The sequence below is a fragment of the Echinops telfairi genome, unplaced genomic scaffold (genome assembly GCF_000313985.2).
Source record: "Echinops telfairi isolate 266 unplaced genomic scaffold, ASM31398v2 ScPeMD7_42;HRSCAF=159, whole genome shotgun sequence".
NCBI lineage: Eukaryota > Metazoa > Chordata > Mammalia > Afrosoricida > Tenrecidae > Echinops > Echinops telfairi.
The window spans coordinates 4,708,770-4,736,042 of record NW_022103940.1 but is presented as its reverse complement, the minus strand read 5'-3'; the positions used below and the strand labels follow the sequence as shown (position 1 = coordinate 4,736,042).

The 27,273-nt window shown below is 37.1% G+C and overlaps 1 protein-coding gene across 1 annotated transcript in view; it reads left to right on the top strand.

Moving 5' to 3' along the window:
• Positions 1-4,397: 4,397 nt before the first annotated feature.
• The window catches only part of DACH2 (dachshund family transcription factor 2), a 781,274-nt gene continuing 758,398 nt past the window's right edge, over positions 4,398-27,273 (top strand). The window contains exon 1 of the mRNA XM_030885734.1: positions 4,398-4,906. Coding sequence (XP_030741594.1) covers positions 4,398-4,906 — 509 coding nt within the window. The remainder of the gene's footprint in view (positions 4,907-27,273) is intronic.

Here is a 27,273-nt window from a genome sequence, read left to right as displayed (position 1 = left end):
TTGAATCTCCTGGAATAATTAAAATATCGCTATAAATCTGCTTATTGTTGTTTCTAGTTGCCATTGGTTCTGACTCATAGTAACCTTTTGTAAAACACAAAGAAATTTTCCCCAGGTCTGCGCAATTATTTTTATGTTTGAGCTCATGTTGTAGCCACTGTGCTAATCCATCTCTATAGGTTTCTTCTTTTTCTGCTGATCCTCTACTTAGCCATGCATGTTGTCTCTTAAAGGGAATCTTTCCCAATAACATGCCCAACCAAAGTAAGTCAGATGAAGTCTCACTATCCTTGCTTCCAAGGAGTACGTTGGTTGTATCGGCTCCAAGAGAGACCTGCTGGTTCTTCTGAGACTCTATGTACCTTCAATATTCTTCCCCCAAACCACAATTCAAATGCATCAATTTTTCCGTGGTCTTCCTTATTCAGACTCCAACTTTCAAATGCATATGAAGAAGTTGAACGTATCATGACTAGGGCCAGGGGCACCCTATTCCTCAGAATGATATCCTTGCTCTTCAACACTTTAAAGCACTCTTGTGCAGCAGCTTTGTTTACAGTAACATTTCACTTGATTTCTTGTTTGCTGCTTCCATGAATATTGATTGTTGTGTTAGTCCAGGTAGACAAGAGAAACAAATTCATTGACACTCATATATGTGTAAGAGAAAACTTTATATCAAAGAGTAATTGTATATTAAGAAAACATCCCAACCCACTCCAGATTAAGTCCATAAATCCTATATTAGCTCATATGTCTGATACCAGTCTATACATTCCTCTTCAGATTCACACAACATATGCAATGATGCTGAATGCAGGAAGATCACAGGACAGTGGGTGGAAATTCTTGTAGATCCAAGGGTGGTGGATGCATCTCCAGGGCTCTGGTTGCCATCAGCTTGGCTCCATGTGGCTTGTCAACACGAATGTATAGCAGAGAAAGTGTATATCCTGCTCCCAGGGAGGAAGACAGGAATTCCCAGAATTCGCAGGAAAAGGCCATGCCCACACAGAGGCATCATTGGCTATGACCTGATTGACAGGCTAGACTCCATCCCTTCGTTCAAGTTGACAGGAGATTATATAATTGCCACAATTGTGGTTCCAAGCAAAATTAAAACCTGCTAGATTGTTTATTAAATATGTAACATATATTTAATTTGATTACTTCTAAAGCTGCTAAACTGCATTTTTCAACACTAATAATCATTTCAATATCAATGCTTTCAATTCTCTTTATATTCCCAAGTTTCTTAAATTTGAAATATCAAAGCATCTGAGCAATTTCCTCCTGCTAAAAACCTCAAGTCATTCTAGGAATAAAATAAAAGTAAACCAAGCTCACTGTCATTGAGGCAATTCTGACTTCTGGCAACCCTATATGGCAGTGTAGAACTATCCCCTGTGGGTTTCCAAGAGTGTAACTTTTTATGAGAACAGAAAGCCTCTTCTTCCCCCCCACGAATGGTTAGTGGTTTCAATCTACAAATCTTGGGGTTAGCAGCCCAACCCATAATCACTTAGCAACAAGAGTCTTGATAAAATGGGTGCAGTAATTTGGTTTTAGGTTTGCTAAATGCAATTATAAAGTTCCCAGGTGGCTACTGGTAGAAACCACCAGTCTTTATATTCCCATAAAGAGTTAGTCTTGGACAGCCACAGGGGAAGTTCTACTCTGTCCTATAGGGTTGCCATGTGTTGAAATCAACTCGTTGGCAATGGGTTTGGTTAGATTTTAGAATGCAACTAGAGGAATTTCAAAAGCAAAACATTCCCTTCAAGTCAAATTTACTTGGAATTTTCAATCACAGTAAGTTATGAAAGGCATATTGTTTCTATCAAAACACCTGTTGTACATAATATGAAACTCATGTTCAAAGTTTTTGGTAAAATATACATTTCTGAAAGTGCTGTTTTTTTATTTTTTAAAAACTTCTACCTTTTTTTGGGAGGCTTTTCTTGCTTGTGCCAATTTTCCTCAACTTTCCTCCACATCCCCCCTCTTCTTATTTTTTTTCCATAACTGTATTAAACTAGCAATAAGTTTATTTTTAAAATTTATATATTTTTGCAATAACAACTTAAAATAGCTTTTTAAACATATTGGAACTGTACCCATCCCAGACTATTTCATTAGATTTACTTATTACTATAGTCCAAGAGAAAACTTGATACAATTAAAAATTGAAACAGTAGGAAGAGATTCAGCATGTAGTTCTATATTTTAACAGTTTTATTAGCACTTCATCCATAGATCATGCAATTCAATAATTCATTCATATCAAAAGGGGTTGTAGAATTATCACCACAGTCAATTCTAGAACATTTTCTTTTTTCTTGTACTCCTTATTAGTTATGTAATTATTTTTCTAATTGTGGCATAAATATGCACAACAAAACATTCTCCAACAATTTCTACATGTTGTGAAACCATTATTGATATTATTTTCCAAATTATTTCACTACCTTTAACATAAACTCAATGCCCCCTAAGCAACAATTATTTTTACTTCACCCATGGTAACCATTGGTCAAGTTTAGTTTCTTCTTTTTATGTTTTAGTAATTTTCTTGATATAGTATTCACATACATACATTTCCATGGTTAACGGGCAATTCTAAATGCTTGTTTGATGAAATGACAAAAGGGAAAATATGCTGCACAAAAGGAGAAAAAACAACTACCAACTTAGAACACTGAGAACTTATTAGGGGAGAAAGATTACCCACTCTGCTTTGATACCAGGGGACCCCTGGTGGTACAATGGTTAAAGCACTCTGCTGTGAACTGAAAAATCAATAATTTGAATCCATTTCAAGGGGAGAAAAATGTGGCAATCCGCTGTGTGGAGGGCAATGGGCTTTGTTTTATGGTTTTCTTTGATACTATTTTGTGTGACAAAGGCTGAGTAAAATTTTGTTGGGTTCTGAAAAATTATATATGACGTGGAAAACACTAGGAATGCTATTTTAGATGTATCGTTGGTAAATTTTTGTAAGGAAATGAAGCTTGGAGTTCCCTTTCTGAACAGCCTCCAGACCAGAGGAGCATAGGAAAGAAACCACTTTGTATTTCAGACAGTCAAATGCTTGATGCAGCGTCTTAAAACAACTTTGCCTCGGTTGGTGTTGTAAGCACCAAATGCTGTGTTGTGGAGGAGACCCGGCCTCTTCCCTGGAAGGTAACTCCCTCAGAAATTGGCGGGAAATGAGCTCCTTTACTGTGTTTAGGGTCATTTGACTGGGTGGCGGAACAGAAATCTTGAGCTGAAGTTTAAGACACGAGGTTCTAATCACTGGGCCATCAAAGCTACTTTTTTAGTCTATAGGCAAGCGAGGAATATACAACTTTAAAAAGAACAAACCCTCATCCTTCATTTTCTGTAAGGATTATTTTGAGTTGCAAAGGATTTATTTATTCCTATCAATTTTAGCGGGGGCTGGGTGAGGGTGAGAGTGGGGTGGGGTTTATCCCAATACTAGGTGATACGTACACAGAAAATAGAGTCTGTTCCAGGCCAGTAGCGGAGGCATTGTGGAAGGAAGCGTTCGGCTTCTACCCATCAACCAAATCTCTGCCTTCCGAAGTGTTCACAGACGATGCTAAACTCACCATGTCGTGTCTCTGAGTGTCACTGGGTAAGAGGATTCGTAACCAGCAACTCCGATTTAAGTGTGAACTTTGGCCACTGGTTCCTCTGTGCGCTGGTGTAAGAGAACCTGTACCAGGCGCACAAGGTGAACTGAAGAAGGGCTGAGCCGCTTACTTCGGAACTCGCAGAGTTGGAGAGCAATGTGCAAGTGAAACTCGAGTATCACCTTCCTTTCTTCACTAGCACTCTGGTGCGTTTAAGGGTACCGCTTTTTATTCCTACTCCGACACGCGAGGAGGGGTGGGGGTCGTCGCTTCTGCTACTTTGCCATGCGTGAGAATCGGACGTTCTCCCGTCAGAATGCAATCTGGAAGAGCAGAGGCACCACACCGCTCTCTTCTCAGGCTGCATCCCAGTTCACCTGCGCGCGGGTGACCGGCCTCAGGTGCTCAGAGGTCGGGCCAGGGAGTCTCCACCCCTTGGCCAGCGGCAGCCATTCGGTGTGCTCCGGCTCTCTGGGGGTGGGGCCTATTGGCTGGGGGGCGCTGCCAGTCTCGGGAGGGGGTGTGGTGGGGGTGGGGTCTGGGGCCGCGCAGGTCGCGCGGCTCACTGTCGGCCGGGTAGTGAGTGAGCTGCGAACAAGCTGGAGCCAGGCTGCCTGAGTCTGCGAACTGTTCTGAAGGAGCGAGAGCGCGTCAGAGAGAGGGGGGGCAAGAGAGTGAAGGCGAGAGTGCGTGGGGGCCTAGAAGAGTGAGCGTGAGAAAGCGAGGTTCCGGAGCACGTCCGAGTGAGGCAGAGTGACCATGGCTGTCTCTGCACCTCCCGTGATCTCTGCAACTTCCAGCGGCGCCAGCGTCCCAGGGGGGTTATTTCGGGCCGAACCCCCCTACTCGACCCCGGGAGAGCCCCCTCGTCTCACTCCCAATATGATCAACAGTTTTATGGCCAATAACCACAGCAGCAGCTCCGGGAGTGGCGGGGTTGTTAGTGGCGGCAGTATCAGCGGCAACACCAATACCAACGAATGCCGAATGGTGGACATGCACGGGGTGAAGGTGGCTTCCTTCCTGATGGACGGGCAGGAGCTAATCTGCCTGCCGCAAGTCTTTGATCTGTTCCTCAAGCACCTGGTGGGAGGGCTGCACACCGTCTACACCAAGTTGAAGAGACTGGACATATCCCCCGTGGTGTGTACTGTTGAGCAGGTCCGGATCCTCCGCGGGCTGGGGGCCATTCAGCCTGGGGTGAACCGCTGCAAACTTATCACCAGGAAAGACTTCGAAACTTTGTTCACCGATTGCACCAATGCCAGGTGAGGCACTTTGACTCGCTCGCTTCTTTACCTGCTCCTCTTTGCCTTTGGCTTGTCTCATCCCCCTTTTGCAACTTTTTTCTCCTGTCTGTACAGGGTCTTAACTAGCTTGCCTCTACTCTTCCTGCTGTAATCGGTGGGGAAAGAAGACTAGAAGGATTACTTCATTAACTGCACGAATGTTCCTTCTAGTTGTGTTCAGTGGCAGAGGTCTAATAAAGTGTTGTACAAACTTCAGTTGCATTCCTCTACTGAAACTTTCCAGCCATTAGTCCATATCTTGTACGGCTTCCTGTTAATTTCTCTATTTGGTTGTCTTACTTGCTCTTTTCTAACCGTATGTGTCGGATAGGTTTTCCTCTTGATTACCAAAACCTAGGGCTTTCTTGGTGTGTGTGGTGCGTGGGTGGGTGGGTGGGGAGTAGAGTGATGGCATGAGGATGGGGTGGGCGGGCCATGCTGGCTGGCTGAGCTGTTAACTGGGCTCCTAAACTGGCAACCTAGAACAAGGTATTTGGGGAATACAGGGGGTCTGAAGTCTAAAATCCATCCCAGAGAGTGCTATTCTCCCTAACCTGTGTGTTGGTCGTGAGTGCGTGATGTGATGGTGGTGGTGGTGTGTGTTGGTAGTTGAACGTACCTATGCGCACGCACACAAGTGTGTGTGAGAATGTGTGCTTTTGCCTCCTATCTCGTTCAAAAAACTCCCAGAACACGTAGCTGGTTATTATTTTTAAAGAACTGTGACAGTTGCCACGTTTCTGTGATCATCTCTTTTGGGCCATCTGCAGAGGGCAATGTGGGATATGCAACATTGGGGTGTGCTGTGTGCTAGATTTGGCTTTGGTAGTTTTTGCAGTGAGGATGCCATCAGCATCACATCTCCCCGCCCCTCCCCCAAACACAGTTGGAAGGATCCCATTCCCCAAAGAGAGGATTCCCTTAAAGATGATGACTAGCGTCCTTGGTTATATGAGTACTTCCTTTATATCACAGTTTAGAAGTACATTATAGAACAAATGTCCATTTGCACATGGAAAGCAAATTTTGTTAAATGCTTTTGACTTAAAAAGAGAGTCATCTATATTCAAAATTATTCGACTTTTAAAACACCTGTGAATTAGACTGAATTAATCTGTTACTATCTCATTTAGGAAAGTAAACATCTGATAGATATAATTGACATACAAACCAAGAAATCGCCATAACCAGGTGGAAGGACCAAAGGAATCTGTTTATCATTTTGCCAAAAACAGTTTCTCCCAGTGGAATTTTAAATCATAAGAACTTGGGCCTATGAACTAATTATGTATCCTGATTGTCACATCCATTGTAACATTCAAATGTTTATATATAATTGAATAGTTGAAATAAACAGAAAACTTGTAGACAAACTGTTGCTTACTGGTACACTATCTTAATGCATAATTTGCAAAGAGGCTTTTTAAAAAAATTATCATTTGAGTAATGTTCCTCTGGGTTCAAGTAACTAAAGGGAAACCTTTTCATATGGAAATTCTTGCCTGATTAAAATCTAGGGCTTACAAACCTGTTTTTATCACATCAGATATTCTTAAGGAAGATAGATGGCCTTAAGACACAAAGGATAACAGGTCCCTTAATAAAATAAGCAATTATGAATTGGAAGAGTAGAAAATAAATCTCACTTTGAACCCAAAGCCTGTATTATTACAGAAACTCATAAGGGTACAAGAAACTTGGGATGGAGTCATTCTAGTTCATTTGGTGCCATTCAAAAGACATTTAAACTATCAGAGACATGAAAATCTATCCTCTTGTTAAAGATCTCTTTACTCTTTCTCTAGCACGCTCACACTGTCTCTCCCTCTCCCTCTTTCACACACACACACACACACACACACACACACACACACACCCCTATATTTAATGTCACACAATTCTTATTCTTAGGAAATTCTCTCTGCCTTGTAATTAATTTATATGTTCTTATGCAAAATCAGACTTTCATTTTTATAATAAGCAGATTAGGATTTTAATGTGCTTTTGATGTTTTCCTTTGTAAACAGAAAGTTTTCTTATGATTTTGAGCTACTCACTAGAGGGAAAATGATAAATTATTCTTTATTGAGAGGCAGGTACTTTTATACTAGTTTTAGATTGTATAATGTGATTTGTTCTTAGGCTATTCTTTTAATGCCATCAAACTTTATTTGCTTGTTACCACAGCATTTACAATACTAACTTCTTTTCTTTGACTAAATTGCATTTGATTATGTATATTTGTGCTTATAAAGTTGATAGAGAAATAGTAAACATACAGGAAGAAACACCTATTTAATTTTGTTTTCTTTTGGGGTATTTGGTTTATTGCACATACTTTCCATAATTGTGTCCTGAGTAAATTGTAAATAATTATAAAATACAACTATATTCTGTGAGGACAATCTGTGAATGAAGATGGGAAAACTACTAGAAACACATCATTATTGTAATTTCTAGGTAGGAAAAAAGTTTCTTGGAAAAAATAATTAATGGTAAAACATCAGCAACTTTTATCAATCTGAAATGGCTATTGTAATCATGTTGAAAATTATAAAATGGGATAAGGCTTATAGTAAATACTTTCCAATTACAAGTAATATTATTTCCAGAAATGTGTACCTTAATATGAGTGTTTTTTATAAATTGTGAGTTAGTGTTTAGAGTAACATTATTTTATGAGTTTTTTAATAAGTGGAAAGAAAAGTAAACGATGCAAATAGAAATGAGACTTAGAGAGACATAAAAAGGTAGATGAAGTACAAGGCCAGGAGGAAAGAAAAGATACAGGCATAAAAGCAGAATGATGCCATGAGAGGAAATGAAAGATGGAGTAGAAGGGTATATAGAGATGCCCAAAGACTATGATCAATGTACCAACAGAAGCCTGAGTAGAGAAAATTGTCATCTAGGACCCAAGTCTTCTTAGCATTTTTTAGCTAAGGGGGAAAAGTGCAAGGGAAAAAAAAACATATTAAGTGAGTGGAAACTATGGCATCCTATTCTTATTTGAAAGAAGAAATTCACCTCTTGATGAATGAATTTTCATAATGTATTTTTCAATCGGAATCCCTATTTGTAATGGTATTATTGGCAATTTTTGTTTTCCCCCATAATAAATATCCACCAATTATCTGGGAAGGAATTTCACTTTGCATTCTTCCTACACTATCCCAGAACATACAACATGATCTATTTTCAAATCGGTCCTCTTTAAGGGCCCTACCATTTTTCTACTATGTGACATTTTGATTTGATGCGTTGTACATTAATAAAATTGTGCATTGAAGCAAAATGGATACGTAAGCTCAAACACACACATGATTGTTTTTTTGACAGTGCTGAGAGTCACAACAAGAACTCTACTACTACCCCGTCTTAACTATTTTGTTGTTAACTAATTATCAAAGTATGCAAAGTTGTAGTCTTGGAAAACAAACTAGTGAAGAATCTCTGTCTCAGCTAGCTAAGAATATTGGCAACAACTTTTGAGCTTGTAAATAGCTCAAGCTTTACTCCATTGCAATTTCAAAGAGCTATACAGCATTTTTCCTTCATGCCTTTAACTTTAGAAATTAATTTTAAAAGTAATTTTGAAAATTATTTTTTAAATGAAAATGCAGTGGCTCCAAATTGGACAAATTACTCTTTTATGTCTTTGCAGATAAAGCATTAGGGCTTTTTAAAAAAATTTGGCCATTACTTGTATAAGGGAATTTGCAGTTTTTCATATCAGAGAAAGCAGACAGATTCAGAAAGAAAATATCTCACTCATATGCAGTAGATTTTCTCACTCTTATGCAACCAACTATCCTTACTAAATTCTTCAAAGTTTACTGCAATAGTAAATTATTAAATCCCAAACTAGAAGTCACTAAATTTAAAAATCAACACGTTGTTGTTATCTCTTTTTACATATCTAGCGATCTATGCAAAAGTAACCTCACCAGATTACACAATTGGTGTTTAATTTCATTTAAAGATGATGATGAAATGCTATCGAGTCATAAAATATACAGCAAATGTGTACTTGAATAAACAATTTTATGATTAGGATAAAATATTTAAATAATACACTTAAAGACATGAATAAGCATATATTCAAATGAATAATATTCAATTTTAAAAATTAAAATGTGAAATGGTCCATTTGTAGTTTTTTGATATTTTGGTTGTATGTAAACAGAACATAAATGTGCTTTCATGTTATAATAACTTTATATGTATTTTGGCTTTTACAAAATAATTAAACTATTTTCAAGTATTAACTGGTGATTGTAAGCACTCGATAAGTTAGCCTTTATGCTCAACTTGATTAATACTTTATATTTCATTATCTACACAAAGTAACATTAATAGCAAGTTAAGCAATGTCACATTCTTTAAGAATTTGCATCACTTCTTTGTATAACATTTTATGTGACTTACATTTTCAGAAATGAAAGGTTTTAGAAATGAATCTGGTCAGTAAATACAGACATACTATTTCAAAGGATAATGAAGATAGTCAGTTTGTCTATAAAACAGTCACATAGTCAACAATTCTCTTTTATTAGAAGCATGATTTCAAGATTAGTATTAAAGCAACCCAGTCCTGAGCCAGTGCACAGAATTTTCATATACGTTCATTGTAAATATACACTTTTGCATAACCAACATTGTTTCTATTTATGTAAATACTTTAGATGGTATCTGTATTTGCTCTAAACTTTCATTGATTAGGTAATATAAACTACATTAAATAAATGATCCCAAATATGATAGGGTACATCTATGGATGTTTATATGTGATATTATCCTTCATATAGAGCATGTGAATGCCAATAAATATGTAGGATGTGATAGTCTTCATTAACATTGATATTTTATATGGTTTTACAAAGGAAATATCTCATACCTGAATTATTTGATGCTTTTTAAAGTAACATTTTCTTTTGTCTTAATGAAATTCTAGATGTTTTAAAAAACGTTTCTAACAGGCAAATATAATTATGAGAAACCTTAATCACAATATATTATATTTCAGTTAGTAATCTGTATTTCTAGTTACATTTTGTATTGTACGTTTAAGGATACAAATAAATGATTTATTTAGGTTTCTCCTTTCTGTTAAATTCGACTATGTATTAAACGGACCTAATTAATCCAAAACTGAAAATATTATGTTTTTAGAGAAAGGACATCCAACCTTTCACCAAAGCAAAACAATTAGGTATTAATGATATTCTTGTTGCATATTCAACGGGGCTTTGATAGCATTTTTTCCCTCCTTTCCTTCCCTTTCAACAATTCAACCTGCAAAACTCTTCACTGTCATTTCAGATCACACAATTCTAAAAAGACAAAACAACATTTAAGCACATTTGCTTTGGAAAGGAAATTGAGCATTTGTACCCAATAAACCTGATTGTGGAACTGCATGCAAATTGTGTTTTGATTTATCTCTTTTACACTTTTTTCCATTTGAATTGATCTTGCATTAATTTCACCAAGCAGCTCTGTGAGGCTGCAGATGTTGCCCTGTGTTTAATAAATCAATGAGACAGATCTGAATGAATCACTTCAGATGGATTCTCTTCTCGGTTTGATGTCTAGATGTTATTCTTAGCTTGTTATCGTGACAGATGCATTAATGTTCCCACACACTGCCAGCAATGTCAAAGATATTGAAGCTTTTAAAGTGGCGACATCCCTTTTTCCATCTTCTGCTAAAATTGAAATTAATTTCATTTTATTTAAGAGTAAAAAAATCCTAAGTAATCAGAAAAATTCTTCAGGAGAAAGATTCTAAATTTCCATGCTATGTTTTTAACTAGTATTTCAAAATGATGGGAATCAATACATTAAAATATAAATATAGTGTAGTTGCTTTATAGTTCCTCCGCATTAATATTTAATCATAGTAGGAAAAATGAGAATAAGTAATATATGATCAAGAGACATTGCAAATGTCACTATAAATAGAATAATACTATAACCAAATTGATTTTAGATGGGTGTTGCTTTTTTAATCCTTACTAATAAGCTTCTTGTTGACTTAATACAGCTACAATATACTGTTACCAAGGGATTTAGAACTTCTTCAGCATTTAACATTTCTTTTTTAACATGCATTAAGCAGCCTGTTCCTTGTATATTCATTCTTTCCTCATTTTGTAATGAGAAAAGTCTTAGGAAAGTTTATTTTATTTTATTGTTTTGTCTCCTTATATTACAAATTACTCTCTGTAAACCACAAACCACCCAAAATAATAAATACTACTCTTGTAATCTGATTCTTATGTACACTTTCACATAAAAAAACGCTCTGATATCACTCTATTGCAATTTATTACCGACCTGCATCAAGTACTAAAACTATAATATTTTATTTCATATAGCCAATGACTTCAGTATCTTGGAGAGAAAAATAAAGCTGTCAATTATTGTGAGATAATTTGAATTTAATGCAGGTAATATAACTTTTTTAAGTCTGATACTTGCAAAAGCAGATTTTACAAAAGCAGATCCAATTTTTCTCATGTTCAAATTTGATACACATATAGCATATATATAAATGCAAATATACATACAGTATATTGCAGATAGTTACTCTTTGTACACCTTTACAGAATTGCTATCTTTATTGCAATTGGAAAATGAAAATAGTGTTAACTGATTCTGTTAAGGTCTTAAAATATACAGACAACATTTTATCTCCACGGTTAGGCTAATCTTGAAAGTTTAGGACATAGACAATGATCTATTGTATATTTTAAAGAAAAGTTTATAGTGAACATCAATAAAGTTGGACAGCTACGCATTTTTAAAATGGTTGCTTAAATTTTGGTAATGTCGTCATGGTGAGATAGGACAATCCTTTCTTTAAAGCTAAATTTATTTATTATAAAGGGTGAAATTATTGTATTCAGACTAGGAATATAAGACGCGATATAGTATGTTTATGCAAAATTTAATATCATATAGTAAAGAGAAAATTGATATTTTTGTTAGTACCTATCCTGAGCTTGTTACATAAAACAAGGATTTGTTTTACAAAACTTAGATTTGTAACAATAATCTTCTGAGGAGTCTTTTTTAACTTCAATAATAAACAATGGAAAAAGTGCATTAAGTCTAATATATGTAAGTATTAGGCTTCTAATTCATATTATCTATATTTCATTGGACACAATATCTATATTTCATTGGAGAAAGTTGAAGCTATCTGCCCCCATATGGATTTACAGTCTCAGAAACCCTGTAGAGATAGGGTCACTTGACTCAGTGGCAGTGGTTATATCAATACTTCTCTTTTCAGAATTCTTTGCACTAATTACTTTTTAAAAAATTCCAGGTGGAAATAGTTACATAAAATATGGCATTATGAAAAAGAAGCTAATTCCTAAATTTTAATGTCATTGTAAAACAATCTGTAATCATGACATAACCCTTTTAGAAATGTGCATATGAAGGTATAAAAATACCTAATATTTTCAACTAGCATGTTTGAACAGAAATACATTTTTAAGATAGTGACTTCCTTCCTTTTTGTGCAAACCCAGAGCAGATGTTATATTATCATGAAGAGGCAAGAACTAAAGAAGAAAACGTGCCTACTATCATAAAATGATTCAGTTATTTTGATTTATATTACTTGATGTCATCACTAACTCTTGCTGACTTGTGGCAGTTGACTTCTGATTCCTCTTTCCAATGGGACATGCATGTTTATGCAAAATGATTTGTTAGGAAGGCGCTCTCCTCCCTTCTTTCTAGAGCTCTGATTACAAACACAAATACTTATTAAGTAGAATGATTTACTTTTCCCCCAGAAGTATCTTAAGGCCCACATCCAATTGAAACTTAAAATCGTATATGGTATGTTTCTTTTCCCCAAACCATACAGAGGCATAACTTCATTCTTTCAGGTGCAATTAATGTTTAAGAGCAAAAATCTCTTTCATTTATGAATACTAAGATTAAAAATACTTGTATCTGTGTATTACTTGACCCATTACAATTGTTGAATTTATTATAGCAAATTGCAATGAAAACTTTCTAATTATATTACTTGAAAAATGTACAAGAATCTTAAGAAAAATGAATGAGTCAAACTATTTTGACTACTACACAATTTTTTATAAAACAAGCAGACTGTTTTATAGTGTATAATATATTGTGTATGTTAAGGCATAAAACATTCAATTGCAATTGTGTACAATGATTTTTCTCAAGTTGCTGGCAACTGCTAGCTGCTAACAGCATTTAGGGTGCATTTAGTCTATCTGCTATTTATATGATGGGCTAAAAAGAAAAAGAAGCAATATTGATTTGCCTCCGGATTAAAGTTTGAAATGGGCAACAGCCTGAACACAAAAGGCCCTTTTTTTATGATTTCTCAGCTTGCCATTGATCTTCTAGTTTTACTGCATTCATTATTTATTAAAAGAATTTGCAAGCTAAACATAACGTTAAGCTAGTTTGCACACAGGGACCGCACTTAGGAAATTGAATGGAAATTGCATTAGAGATGAACATCTGTGCTATTTTTCCACTCATGTGTTTATGGGTTTGCATAAAAGGTGTATTGGATTAACAGTTATAACCATTATAGTTTACAGAAATGTGTTAGATTCTGAGCTGTTAGTTATTTTGGAAGAAGTCTTATCACTCTTTTGTTTTAAAACCATACCAATGTCATCACAAATGCTTAGATTGGTTTCTTTTTATTATTACATTTGCTAAAGCATTGTTTACATATTGTAACAAATGCTACTGCATTGAAGTAAGCAACTAAGAACAATCCATACTTAATTACCAAATAATATCATCCTATCTCTTGATGGTTTTGGGTAGTAGAGGATATGGGTGTAATTTACACAAACATATTCTCTATTAAAACACACCAAATTCACAGAACCTCTATAAAAATATCCAGAAATTGTTATATATGTGTGTTTTAGGCACTAAAGACATATTTGTATAACACTACTGAAGAGAGAATGGGATGCTTACTGATACGGTTCCCATTTTGAGCTCAATCTAATGAACTTTGATTTTCAAAAGGACGAAATATAGAAAAGTTCTTATGAAGTCATAAATAAAGTTCCAGTGAATATAATTTTTGCAGTAGTTGATTTAATCTATAGATATTTGGGAGACCCATTTTATATCCATTTAATTGGGCCACTGACCACAAATTCAGCAGCGCAGGAGAAAGATGAGGCAGGCTGCTCCTGTAAGGATTTCCAGTGTGGAAAACTCCATATTGGGTTTCCATAATCAGAATGGACCCAGTGACAGTGTATTTAATTACTGGTATTTAAATAACCAAACAAATTTCCAAGCCGTTGATCTCTCATGACTGTATTTGTCATGATAGCATGTACTCATACTTTTTATTGTATATTTATTTAAACAGAACTCACTGAGGGCATATTGTGTGCCAGGAAATTTTCTGGATACTGTGACCAGAGTGACCAAATCAGTATCTCTCTTATGGAATTTATATTCTAGAATCATGCCATATTTAGCTTAGTGTATAAGCCATATACAGTGAACCCTCGCCACTTCGCGCCTCGACTTCCGCGGCTTCACTCTATCGCGGTTTTTGCGTAACAGCGCATGCTCTGTCCTTACTGCCACTGATTGGCTCATACTGTACACGCTTGATGCCATAAATAATATAATAAATAATAAATGATAATTGTAACGTCCAAAATGTTTTACTGTATTTTCTCTTTTTCGTTTAATAAATTGGGTAATACGAGTGTAATGGTGACTAAAGGGTGTTTTTTCATGTCCTCTATGCTCTAACTACGAAAATATTTGATTTACAAATAAGGAATCCTTCGCGGAATTTCATTTATCACGGTAGGGTCTAGAACCGATTAACCGCGATAAACGAGGGTTCACTGTATTCCGATTTATGTTTAATAAATTATGAAATGTTTGTTGAAATTATAAAATCACATCATATTTATTATAAATTAACACTCAGTTTTTTTCTTACATCTGACGTATGTGTTACATCAGTAAACATTGGCTTCCTTTGCACACACACCCCATTAGAGTTGTACTAGAAATGTCTAACTACAGATAGCATTATTAAATTATTTTGTTATATGAATACAGAAAATATAACATGTGTTATAAATAAAATGCACAGCAAGAGAAGATTGGAATAAAACATGAATTTCCACTTAAAATGGCCATAGTTAATTGACTTCAGTCTTTGTAATAGGAATTTGTTGCAAGGAAAATGAGTCCTTTAGCTCATAGGTTTATCAAGTTCATAATTCAAGGAAACCTGTTTTTGAAATAATATGTAGATTTAAAAACAGCCTTTTTGTGTTAAAATCTTGCTTTCATTTGTGTTAGAATATGAAACTAGTCACGTCTTATTTGCTTTGCATGTGGTTTTATATAATATAATATGTCCCAAATAAAAAGACATGTGGAAGAGTTCTTGGTTTTTAATTCTATTGGAATATATTCACCCTAAAATATGTTATATTTAAAGACATTGAAAATAAGACTATTTGAAAACATGTATAATTAAATGTTTAAGAAGAATTTTTGGAATTTTTAAGTTTGGTTACACTATTGCTTTGAAGATAACCAGTGATATGCTAAGCTTCTAGATTTATTTTGTGAAAAAATTAATAGTACTCTAAAGGTTTTTATTTGAGGAAAAGGAAACAGAAGTTCATTCAGAGAAAAATAATTACAGCATATTAACAAGCTTTAGGTCTCTCTTTAGAAGCTAAATAGGATATTTAGTTTGAACATAACATAATGCATATTATACTATGCAATTAATTTCATTTATCACATTATTTCAACAAATAAGGCCAATGTACTATTCCTAATAAATATCTCCAATCTTACTGTCTCATCTCCAGATTACCTAGGTACAATTGCACTGCTACATAGTTAACTACGTTAATAGGCACCATAAACGATGGTTTCTTCTTCTTCTAATGATTATTAATATTGTTATTAGATGCCTTTGTGTCTACTCCAACTCTCTACAGTATGCATATCAGAACAAAACACTGCACAGCTTTGTACCATCCTCACAATTGGTCCCATGCCTCAACCCATTGATGTGGCCCCTGTGTCTATTGCTTGAGAGCCTTCTTTTTCACTGACCCTCCACTTTCCCAAGCATGATGTCCTTCTTTGGGGACTGGTCTCTCCTAACAATATGTCCAAAGTATGTATGACAAAGTCTCACCATCTTTGCCTCTAAGGAGCACTCTGGCCTTACTTCTTCCTACACAGATCAATTTGTCCTTATAGCAGTCCATGGTACTGTCAATATTCTATTCGAGCACCACAATTCAAATGCTTTGATTATTCTTGGTCTTCCTTATACAGTGTTGAACTTTCAAGTGCATATGAGGCAATGGAGAATACCATGGCTTGAGTCATGCACACTTTAGTCCTCAAAGTAACATCCTTGCTTTTCAATACTCTAAAGAGGTCTTGTGCAGTAGGTTTATCTAATACAATACATCTTTTGATCTTTTGACTGTTGCTTCCCTGAGCATTGATTACAGGTCCAACCAAGGCAAAATCATTGAAAACTTCAAATTTTTCTCCATTTATCTTGATGTTACCTATTGATCCAGTTGTGAGTACAGTCTTTCTTACATTGAGTTTCTTACAGTAATCCATACTGAAGGCTGAACTCTTTGATGTTCATCAGCAAGCACTTCCAGTCCTCCTCATTTTCAGCAAGCTAGGCTGTGCCATCTGCATACTGCTGGTTGTTAGTAAGCTTTCCTCTAATCCTGATGCCACATTCTTCTTCACATAATCCTGCTTTTCAGATTACTTGTTCAGCATACAGTTTAAACAAGAATGGTGACAGGATGCAACCCTTATACACATCGTTTCTACTTTTAAACGATGCAGTATTCCCTTGCTCTGTTTGCACGAATGATACTTGATCTATGTGCAAGTTCCACCTAAGCACAACGAAGTGTTCTGGAATTCCCATTCTTCTCAAGGTTATCCACAGTTTATCATGGTTCACACAGTTGAATGCCTTGGCCTAGTCAATGAAACACAGGTAAACATCTTTCTGCTCTTCTATGCCTTGAGCCAAGGTCTACCTGACATCAGCAGTGATAGCCCTTGTTCTATGTCTTCTGAATCTGGCTTGAACTTCTGGCAGTTCCTTGTCAATACACTGCTCAACCATTGTTGGATGATCTTTTTTAAAAAATCATTTTATTGGGGGCTCATATAACTCTTAATCACAATCCATACATTCATCCATTGTGTCAAGCACTTTAGTACATTTGTTTCCCTCATCATTCTCAAAACATTTGCTTTCTACTTGAGTCCTTGATATCAGCTCCTCATTTTCCCCCTCCCTCCCCCCCTTCCCTCCCCCATGAACCTGTGATAATTTTTTTTTCTTTTCATGTGTTTTTGTTTTCTTTTTTCCCCTATCATTTTACTAGAGGCTCATACAGCTCTTATCACAATCCATACATACACCAATTGTGTAAAGCACATTGTACATTCATTGCCCTCATCATTCTCAAAAAATGTCCTATCCATTTAAGCACCTGACATCTGCTCCTCATTTTTCCCCTCACTCCCCACTCCCCCTTCCTCATGAACCCTTGATAATTTATAAATTATTATTTTGTCATATCTTGCATTTTCCGATATCTCCCTTCACCCACTTTTCTGTTGTCCGTCCCCCAGGGAGGAGGTTATATGTAGATCCTTGTAATCGGTTCCCCCTTTCCACCACACTCTCCCTCTACCCTCCCGGTATCACCACTTACACCACTGGTCTTGAAGGGATCATCTGCCTTGGATTCCCTGTGTTTCCAGTTCCTATCTGTACCAGTGTACATCCTCTGGTCCAGCCGGATTTTTAAGGTAGAATTGGGATCATAATAGTAGAGGGGAGGAAGCATTCAAGAACTAGAGGAAAATTGTATGTTTCATCATTGCTACATTGCACCCTGACTGGCTCATCTCCTTCCTGCGGCCCTTCTGAAAGGGGATGTCCAATTGCACACAGGTGGGCCCTGGGTCCCCACTCCGCACTCTCCCTCATTCATAATGCTATGAATTTTTTTGGTCTTTGATGCCTGAGATCTGATTCCTCACAGGCTGGTGTGTTTCTTCCATGTGGGCTTTGTTGTTTGTCAGTTAGATGGCTGCTTGTTTATCTTCCAGCCTATAGGACCCCAGACTCTATAGTTTTTGATAGCTGGGCACCATCAGCTTTCTTCACCACATTTGCTTATGCACCCACTTTGTCTTCAGCCATTGTGTTGGGATAGGCTGGTGTTCTTCTTCCCTGTGGGCTTTTGTTGGATGATCTTAAGCAAATTTTTACTTGCAGGTGATATGAATGTTATTGTTCTGTAGTTTGAACATTCTTTTGGGTCACCTTTCTTTGGAATGGACATAAATATAGATCTCTTCGAATCAGTTGACCAAGTCTTCCAAATTTGGAAGACAGTTAATCTGTCTTCCAAATTTCCTGGCATAGACTAGTGAGGGTTTCTAGTGCTTCTTTACCTTGCTATAACATTTCAATTGGTATTCCATCAATTCCTGGAGCTTTATTTTTGGCTAATGTATTCAGTACAATTTGAACCTCCTCCTTCAGCATCATTGGTTTTTGCTCATATACTACCTCCAGAGATGGTGGAATGTCAACTAGATAATTTTTGGCATCATGACACTGTATTCTTTCCATCTTCTCTTAAAGCTTCCTGTATCATTCAATATTCTGCCTACAGGATCTTTCAATATTACAACCCAAGTCTTGAATCTTTTCTTGAGTCCTTTCAGATTCAGAAATGCTGAGCATGTTCTTCCCTTTTGGTTTTCTAATTCCAGGTCCTTGTACATTTCATTATATCATTTGGGTTAGTCTTCTCATGCTGCCCTTTGAAAATTTCAATTTAGCTCTTTGACTTCATCCTTTCTTCCGTTTGTTCTAGTTATCTACAATTAAGAGTATGTCTCAGAGCAGCGGTTCTCAACCTTCCTTTAATACAATTCCTTAGGTGGTGGTGACCCCCCCAACGATAAAATTATTTTCGTTGCTACTTCATACCTGTAATTTTGCTACTGTCATGAATCAGGTGACCCCTGTGAAAGGGTCATTTGACCCCCAAAGGGGTTGTGACCCACAGGTTGAGAAGCGCCATATTGTGACATCCACTATATTTTATTTCTTTCCTGTCTTTTTTGTTTGTATATAAGACAGAGATTTATATAAAGGGTAATTTTACATTAAGAAAGCATCCCAACCCAGTCCAGTCCAAGCCCATAAGTCCGATATTAGCCCATATGTCTGATCCCCATCTATAAATTCCTCTTCAGACTTGTGAAACACATGCAATGATGCCAAATGCTGGATGATCACAGGCCAAAGGGTAAAAAGTCTATGGGTTCAGTGATGTTGTAAGTCTCTCAGCACTGGCAGGGGTCTCCACGTGGTTTCTTCAGGTCCAGGGTTCTGGCTGCATCAGGGTAGGTCCATGTGGCTTCTCCTCAGGGATGTCTCACAGGAAGTAAGTGGAGAGAGAGTCTCCTGCCTCCATGGAAGAAATACAGGATTTCCCAGAATTCTCAGGAAAAGGCCATGCCCACACAGAGGCCTCATTGGCTATGATCTGATTGACAGGCTAGACTCCACCCCTACTCTTAATTGACAAAAGATTACATAACTACCACACACAAAATTGACAAAAGATTACATAACTACCTGTAAATTGACAAAAGATTACATAACTACCACACACACCTTACAGATTTTAAACTACACACTATTTCCTTATCTTGTTCATACAGGTGCCTTTGGATCCGTGTACCGTTTTCACAAGAGCACAATGAAGTGTTCTGGAATTCCCATTCTTCTCAAGATGATCCAGAGTGTGTTATGGTCCACACAGTCAAATGCCTTTTCATAGGCAACGAGACACAAGTGCCCATCATTCTGATAGTCTCTGCTTTCAGCTAAGATCCATCTGACATCAGCAATGATATCCCTTGTTCCACATCCTTTTCTTTTTTTTAAATCGTTTTGCTAGGGGCTCATACAACTTTTATCACAATCCATATATACATCAATTGTGTAAAGCACATTTGTACATTCATTGTCCTCATCATTCTCAAAACATTTGCTCTCCACTTAAGCCCCTGGCATCAGCTCTGCATTTTTCCCCTCCCTCCCCACTCCCTCCTCCCTCATGAACCCTCCTTTCCTGTCTTTTTAATGACTTTTTGCTTTATTCATGAATGATCGTCTTGATGTCCCCCCACAGCTCATTAGGTCTTGTGTCATCAGGGGTCAATGCATCAAATCTGTCCATGAGATATTCTCAAAATTCAAGAGGGATAGACTCGAGGTCATATTTTGCCTCTTGTGGACTTATTTTCATTTTCTTCGGTTTTATCCTTAACTTACAAATGAGCAGCTGATGGTCTGTTCCCCTGTGGGCCCCTGGTCTAGTTTAGCTGCTGATATTGAGCTTCTCCCCAGACTCTCCCCTCAGATGTAGTCAGTTTGATTTCTGTGTATTCCATCTGGGAAAGTCCATGTGTACAGTTGCCTTTCTTGTTGTTGAAAAAAGGTATTTGTTGTGAACAAATTGCTTGTCTTGCAAAATTTTATCATGCAACCCCTAGCTTTTTTTTTTTTATCACCAACACTACATTTTCTAACTACTTTTTGTTCCTCTTTGTTTCCAACATTCACATTCCAATCACACATCGTTGTCAGTGCATCTTGATTGCCTATTTGACAATTTTTTGTCTGAAGTCTTAGGTAGAATTTTCCAATTTCTTCATCACTAGATTTTGTGGTGGATGCATACATTTGAATAATAGTTGTAGTGATTACATTTCCTTGAAGGTAGATAGATATAATCCTATCACAGGAAGCATAGAATTTCATGATGGATTTAGCAAGATCCTTCCTGACAATGAAGGCCATACCATTCCTGTTGATTGTGTTAATCCTCTTGATTGTGTTATTCTGATCATAGAAATTTGTAGGCTTTTTCTGATTAAAAATTGCCAATACCAGTTCATGTCAGCTCACTAATGCCTTCCATTTCATTTTCCTAATTTCATACTTTACACATTCCAACTTCCAGTTATTAGAAGGTTTTTGCAGCTCTTTCTTCTCAATGTTCTGCTTCCTTTGTTTAGGCTTTTGGTATTTGACAATGTTTTGAAACTGTGCATAAGGTTTTCAGCAGCTTTGTCCTCCAAAATTTGGAGCAGAATCCTTCTTTATTGGTCTGTTCTTAGTCTGGAAGCTCCATTGAAATCTGTTTAATTTGGGTTACCCTGCTGACATTTGAAATGCCAGTGACATATCTTCCAGCTTGACAGCAACACACAAGTCACCACAATATGACAGACAGACAAGTGTGCTGCCTGTCAGTTTGTATACAGTTTCATACTTGCTAAACAAACATACAAAACAATGTAGATAGTTCAAAATTGTGGAAAAGTAACATAGTATTAGCTAGGTTTTCAGTGCATTAAAAATGGTTACATAATGTTACCACTCTAATTATATTGCTGATTCTAATATTAATGAATTCTACCCAATAAGCATGTTAAGTTTAAGTCTGAAATTTAATGCTTTTTGTAGAAAATGGACAAAATGAATCAAGCCAAAATAAACAAAAGCATATACATTGTAACTAAGACAAATGTGCAGAATCATTTTAGTTAATGATTACTAAATTGATACTTTTGACTGAACGTGCTTGTCTGTTGTCTATGGAAATATATACCATATGTACTTAATATACAGAGTACTCATTAGAAACTGTTAGATCAAAACCTGGCAAGCCACATGTGTTAGGCCAGGTGAATAGATAAACAAATCCAGTGACATTCATATATGTGTACTAGAGAGCTTTATATCAAGGAATAATGATATATCACACAAACATCCTAGTCCAGTCTAACTGAAATCCATTAGTCGAATACTAGCCGATAAGTCCGATACTCATCTGTAAGTCCCTCTTCAGACTCATGAAGCCACATGAAATGATGCAGAATGCAGGAACATCACACCAGCTGGTGGTTTAAAAATCTTGTGGACCCAATGGTGTTGGACCCATCTCCAGTGGTCTGGCAGGTCTCTGAGTCGCTCACCACTAGGAAGGTGAAGGGGAGAGAGAAAGAGAGAGAGACAGACAGAGAGAGAGGGAGAGATCCACCTCCAAAGATCCTTTTATCTCAGTGGCACCTCCAAATGAGGTCATCAAGCTGAGATGTGATTGACAGTTTAAACTCCATTCAAACACTTTTCTTGCTTTTATTTTTATTTTAATATATAATTTTATTGGGGGGCTCTTACAGCTCTTATAACAATCCATACATCAATTATATCAAATACATTTTCATATACTTTTCTATTTTCACGTTGACATGAAATGATGTATGGTAACTACCACACTACATGAGGCACATTTTTGACTTTGACACATTTTTTTCTGTACTTAACCCAAACCAAACACATTGCTATCAAATTAATTCCAGCAACTCCACAAAGCCAAACCCACCGTTAATGAGTCAATTCTGACTCATAGTGACCCTGTAGGACAGAATACTACTGCCTTTTTGGGTTGTCTGAGACTGTAAATCTTTACAGAAGCAGAAAGCCTCATCCTTCTCCCACAGATCTGCTGGAGGGTTTGAACTGCTGACATTGTGGCAGCTTGACCAGTAACCCACTATTCTACAAGGGTTCCTTTTGCTTCTCATCTCATCTCACTGCCATATAGTTGATGCTAACCCATAGTGATCCCATAGGACAGGGTAACACTGTCCCTATGAGTTTCTGCGACTGTATCTCTTTATGGGAGTAGATAGCTAAGTCCTACTCCCACAGAGTGGATCTTCCATAAATTAAATGAACATTTATTGACACCAGACAAATCAGGGTTTGTGTGTTAAAACACATTGGTGAGTATAGGACTAAATTATATATTTATGAAGTACTGTTATTCTGTGTTGGGAATAATTAATTTAGGGGTAGCCCTGCCATTGTGAGTGAATATTGAAAATTTTGCCCTATCACCAATCCCCATTTTTTGTGTAAATAATCTCCAGTCACTTAAAAATTTATACTGTATAAATCAACAATACACGTATTGTGATCCATAGCAGGCCTATTCTAGTATAATTTTCCATTTCTCAACAGTGTTTTCCATTCTATAGTATTGGCTACATTAATGAAACTATCAATAAAATTATCTTATGCTCCAGGATGGCTTGATAATGATTGAAAAGGTTTTCTAACTTAAATTGGCAATGATATCTTTAAGGTGAACCAGAGACATTGAGTTAGTTAAAAGTAATTGTGCCAACCTGGCCAATGAACACATGTGGGGTTAATTGAAGGGCGGAGAAATAAATGGCTCAGTGAGCCATGCCTTTCTAGTTCTCTGGTCTTTTGCTTTGTGATGGTTGGACCTGGGTGCAGCTGCCTTAGCCAGTTCCCTGATTCAGCTGGCAAGACTCACTTCCTGCAAGACATCCCCAAGGAGAAGCCACATGGCCCTGCCCCGATGCAGCCCTGGGTGCTGGATCAGCCGTGTGGAGACCCCTGCCAGTGCTGAGATACTTACACATTCACTGATTCGGCTTTCCTCCTGCAGTTGGCATCATAGTGTGTGCTTTGTGAAATGGAGGACTTTGTGCATTGGTGTCAGATATATGGGTTAATGTTGGACTTGTGGGCTTGGGCAGCACTGGGTTGGGATGTTTTCTTGATGTGCACTTAACCTTTATATAAAACTCTCTTATACATGAGTTTCTGTGGATTTGTTTCTCTAAAGTACCCAGACTAACAAGACATATATAATCCATAGATATATGAATAGATTTTGTGCTCATGATTAATTCTAGCCTTAATCTAATAACAATTAGTTCTTATGACATGGCCCTGCTCAATATTCACCCTCCTGAAGAGATCACTGAAGATTTGGGTTCCATAGCAAAGTATGACTAAGACCTAGATGGTGTCCAGTTACTAGACAGAATAGCATATGGGGTCTTAAAGGCTTGTCTTCAAACAAGCAGCCATTTAAGTGAAGCATCGACTAAGTCCACATGAAAGAAACACACCAGTTTGTGTGATCCAAGGGCTGTAAATAAAATCCCAATCCAAAGAAGGGAACAGCATTAGAAATTAATTTGTGAATGCCTAGTTTGCAGAAGTTTATGGATGTACAGTGAAAGCCCAAAATCCATTTTCAGGGCCCACATATGGATTAAGCCTCTGGTGAATCCCCTCTGACCCTAGTCGAGGGATGTAAATAATCATGTATTAGAGAGCATTATAGAATCAATTATGGCAGATGTAGTTAGATTAAAATGTAATACCTTATCATTTGCTCTCCCTTTTGACCCATTTTAAATTTGTTTTAGTTTTTAATATTCTCTGCTTTCTTTTTGATTGAGGGTTCTCTCTGTTTTACTTGTTATTGTTATTAGATTTTTTGAAAAATTAATGAATCTTTTAAAAAGAATCATTTTATTGGGGGCTCGCACACCTCTTATCACAATCCATACATCCATCCATTGTGTCAAGCGCATTTGTACATTTATTGATCTCATCTAATGAATCATTTTACTGGGGGCCCTTACAGCTCTAATAACAATTAATACATCAATTGTATCAAGTACATTTGTACATGTTGCCATCATCATTTCCAAAACATTTCTTTTCTACTTGAATCCTTGGTATCAGCTCATTTCCCCCCCTCAACCCCTCCCTCTCATGATTCCTTGATAATTTATGTTATTATTTTTTTCATGTCTTACATCAACTGCTGTCTCCCTTCACCCACTTTTCTGTTGTCTTTCCCCCCTAGGAGGGGGCCATACATTGATCATTGTGATCTATTTCCCCTTTCTGCCCCCACTTTCCCCTTACCCTCCTGGTATCTCTGCTGTCATTATTGGTCCTAAGGGGTTTATCTACTCTGGATTCCCTGTGTTGCGAGCTCTTGTCTGTACCAGTGTACATGCTAAGGTCTAGCCGGATTGGTAAGGTAGAATTGGAATCATGATAGTGGGGAGGTGGAGGAACCAATAAAGAACCAAAGGAAAGCTGTATGTTTCTTCGGTGCTATACTGCACCCCGACTGGCTCATCTCTTCCTTGTGACCCTTCTCTATTGGGTTGTCCAATTGCCCACAGATGGACATTGGACCTCCACTCTGCCCTCCCCTTCATTCACATCGAAATGATTTTTTGTTCTGGGTCTTTGATGCCTGATACCTGACCCCTTCAACACCTCCTGATCACACAGGCTCGTGTGCTTCATCCATGTCGGATTTGTTGCTTGTCAGCTACATGACCGCTTGTTTTTCTTCAAGTTTTTGTGTGTTAGGTTTGTGTCCTCTCATCATATTTGTTTAAAATAAGAGTTACAGTCTCTGAAACCCACAGAGGCAGTTCTACCCTGTCCTATAGGGTCGCTGTGAGTGAGCATTGACTTGATGCAGTCTTCAGTATGAGTTAGGACTTAATGTAAAGAAGACCAAAATCCTCACAACTGAACTGATAGGTAACATCATGATAAATGGAGAAGAGGTTGCAATTGTCAATTATTTTGTCTTGCTTGGAGACATAATCAATGCTCATGGAAGTAGCAGTCAAGAGATCAAATGACACATTGCATTAAGTAAATCTGCTGCACAAGACCTTTTTATAATACTGAAAAGCAAGAATTTTACCTTAAGGACCAAGGCGTGCCTGACCCAAGCCATGGTATTCTCCACCACCTCATATGAATGTGAAAGTTGGATATTTAACAAGGAAGACCAAAGAAGAATCGATGCATTTGAATCATGGTGCTGGAGAAGATTATTGAAAGTACCATGGACTGCTAAAGAGACACACTGATCTGTGTAGGAATAAGTAAGGCCAGAGTGCTCCTTAGAGGCAAGGATGGTGAGACTTTGTCTTCCATATCTTGGAGATAGTGTCAGGAGAGGCCAGTCCCTGGAGAAAGACATCATGCTTGGTAAAGTGGAGGGGCAGCAATAAATAGGAAGCCCCTAAGATATGGATTGACACAGTGGCTGCAACAATAGGTTTATGCATACGAATAATTTTAAGGAAGAATTAGGACAGTGCAGTGTTTCTTTCTGTTGCGCATAGTGTCACTATGGGTTGGAACTGACTTGCTAGTACCCAACAACAACAACAACAACAAAAACCACAACAAGACCTAGTTTCTAAAAGAAGCAAAAGAGAATTGTCTTTTGTATTGAAAATACTATGTTTTTGTGTTAAAATACTACACTATAGAAATCTGTGGGTACCTTCACAGAGCTTTTGGTCATATTCTAGAGATAAAATAAATGCACACAAAAAGATTACTCCTTACTCATTCATTTGTCAAATAGTTTTGAGTGTCTACTGTGTGTCAGGAACTGTACTAGGTGCTTTATGTACACGTGTAGCTGGGATGAGGGGGCAGTAGACAACAAACAGAGTTCCTTATCCTTAAAGAGTATATTTTACCAGTAGGGAAGAATGGAAGGGTAACATAAGAAAGATTGTGGATTATAAAGAAGTGTTGCCTCTTTAAAATTGTAAGCACTATGGAGAAAAAAGCTAGAACAAATAAAACAAGAGGTAAGGACATGTGATGATTGCAGTTAGCTACAGTTTTAGTCATTGTAATATTTTTTTAAGAAAGTTAGCTTTGTTTATAGACTTGAAAGGAGGTGTGTGCATCTTAGTAACATAGTATTCCTATTAGTTACATAATATAAATACCCCAAGTGGATGGTTTTAACAAATAAATTTGTTCTCTCATACTTTGGAAGGCACGGAATTTGGGGCACCCGACTTAGAGAAAGATTTTCTCTCTGTTGGCTCTGGGAGAAGGTCTTCGTCTTTTTTCAACATCTGTGAATCCAGTCTTCCTTGGAGATCACCATGCATCTTGGCATCGGTCTTACCCTGCAGCTAATGAATTCACACTGCAGAGACCCAGGATACTAAATATATTTTTCTGTTACCACGCCTTCTTTCTTGGCAATAGCTATGACCCTCCTCTGTTTACTTGTTAATCCCCTTTGTATCTCAAATGAGATAAACTCAAGATACAACCTAACTCAGTATACTGCAGCCTGCCTCTTAGCATAACTGTCTCTAATTTTGCCTTATTAACTTTTAGAGATTAGAATTTGAAAGACATAGGATAGTTACATCAGATTACAATATGGAAGATGATTACTTAATAATGACAATTTTGGCCTAGCCAAGTTGACACATTTGGGAGGAGGCCACAATTAATTCATATCAGGAAAGTTAACCAAGCAGAAAGG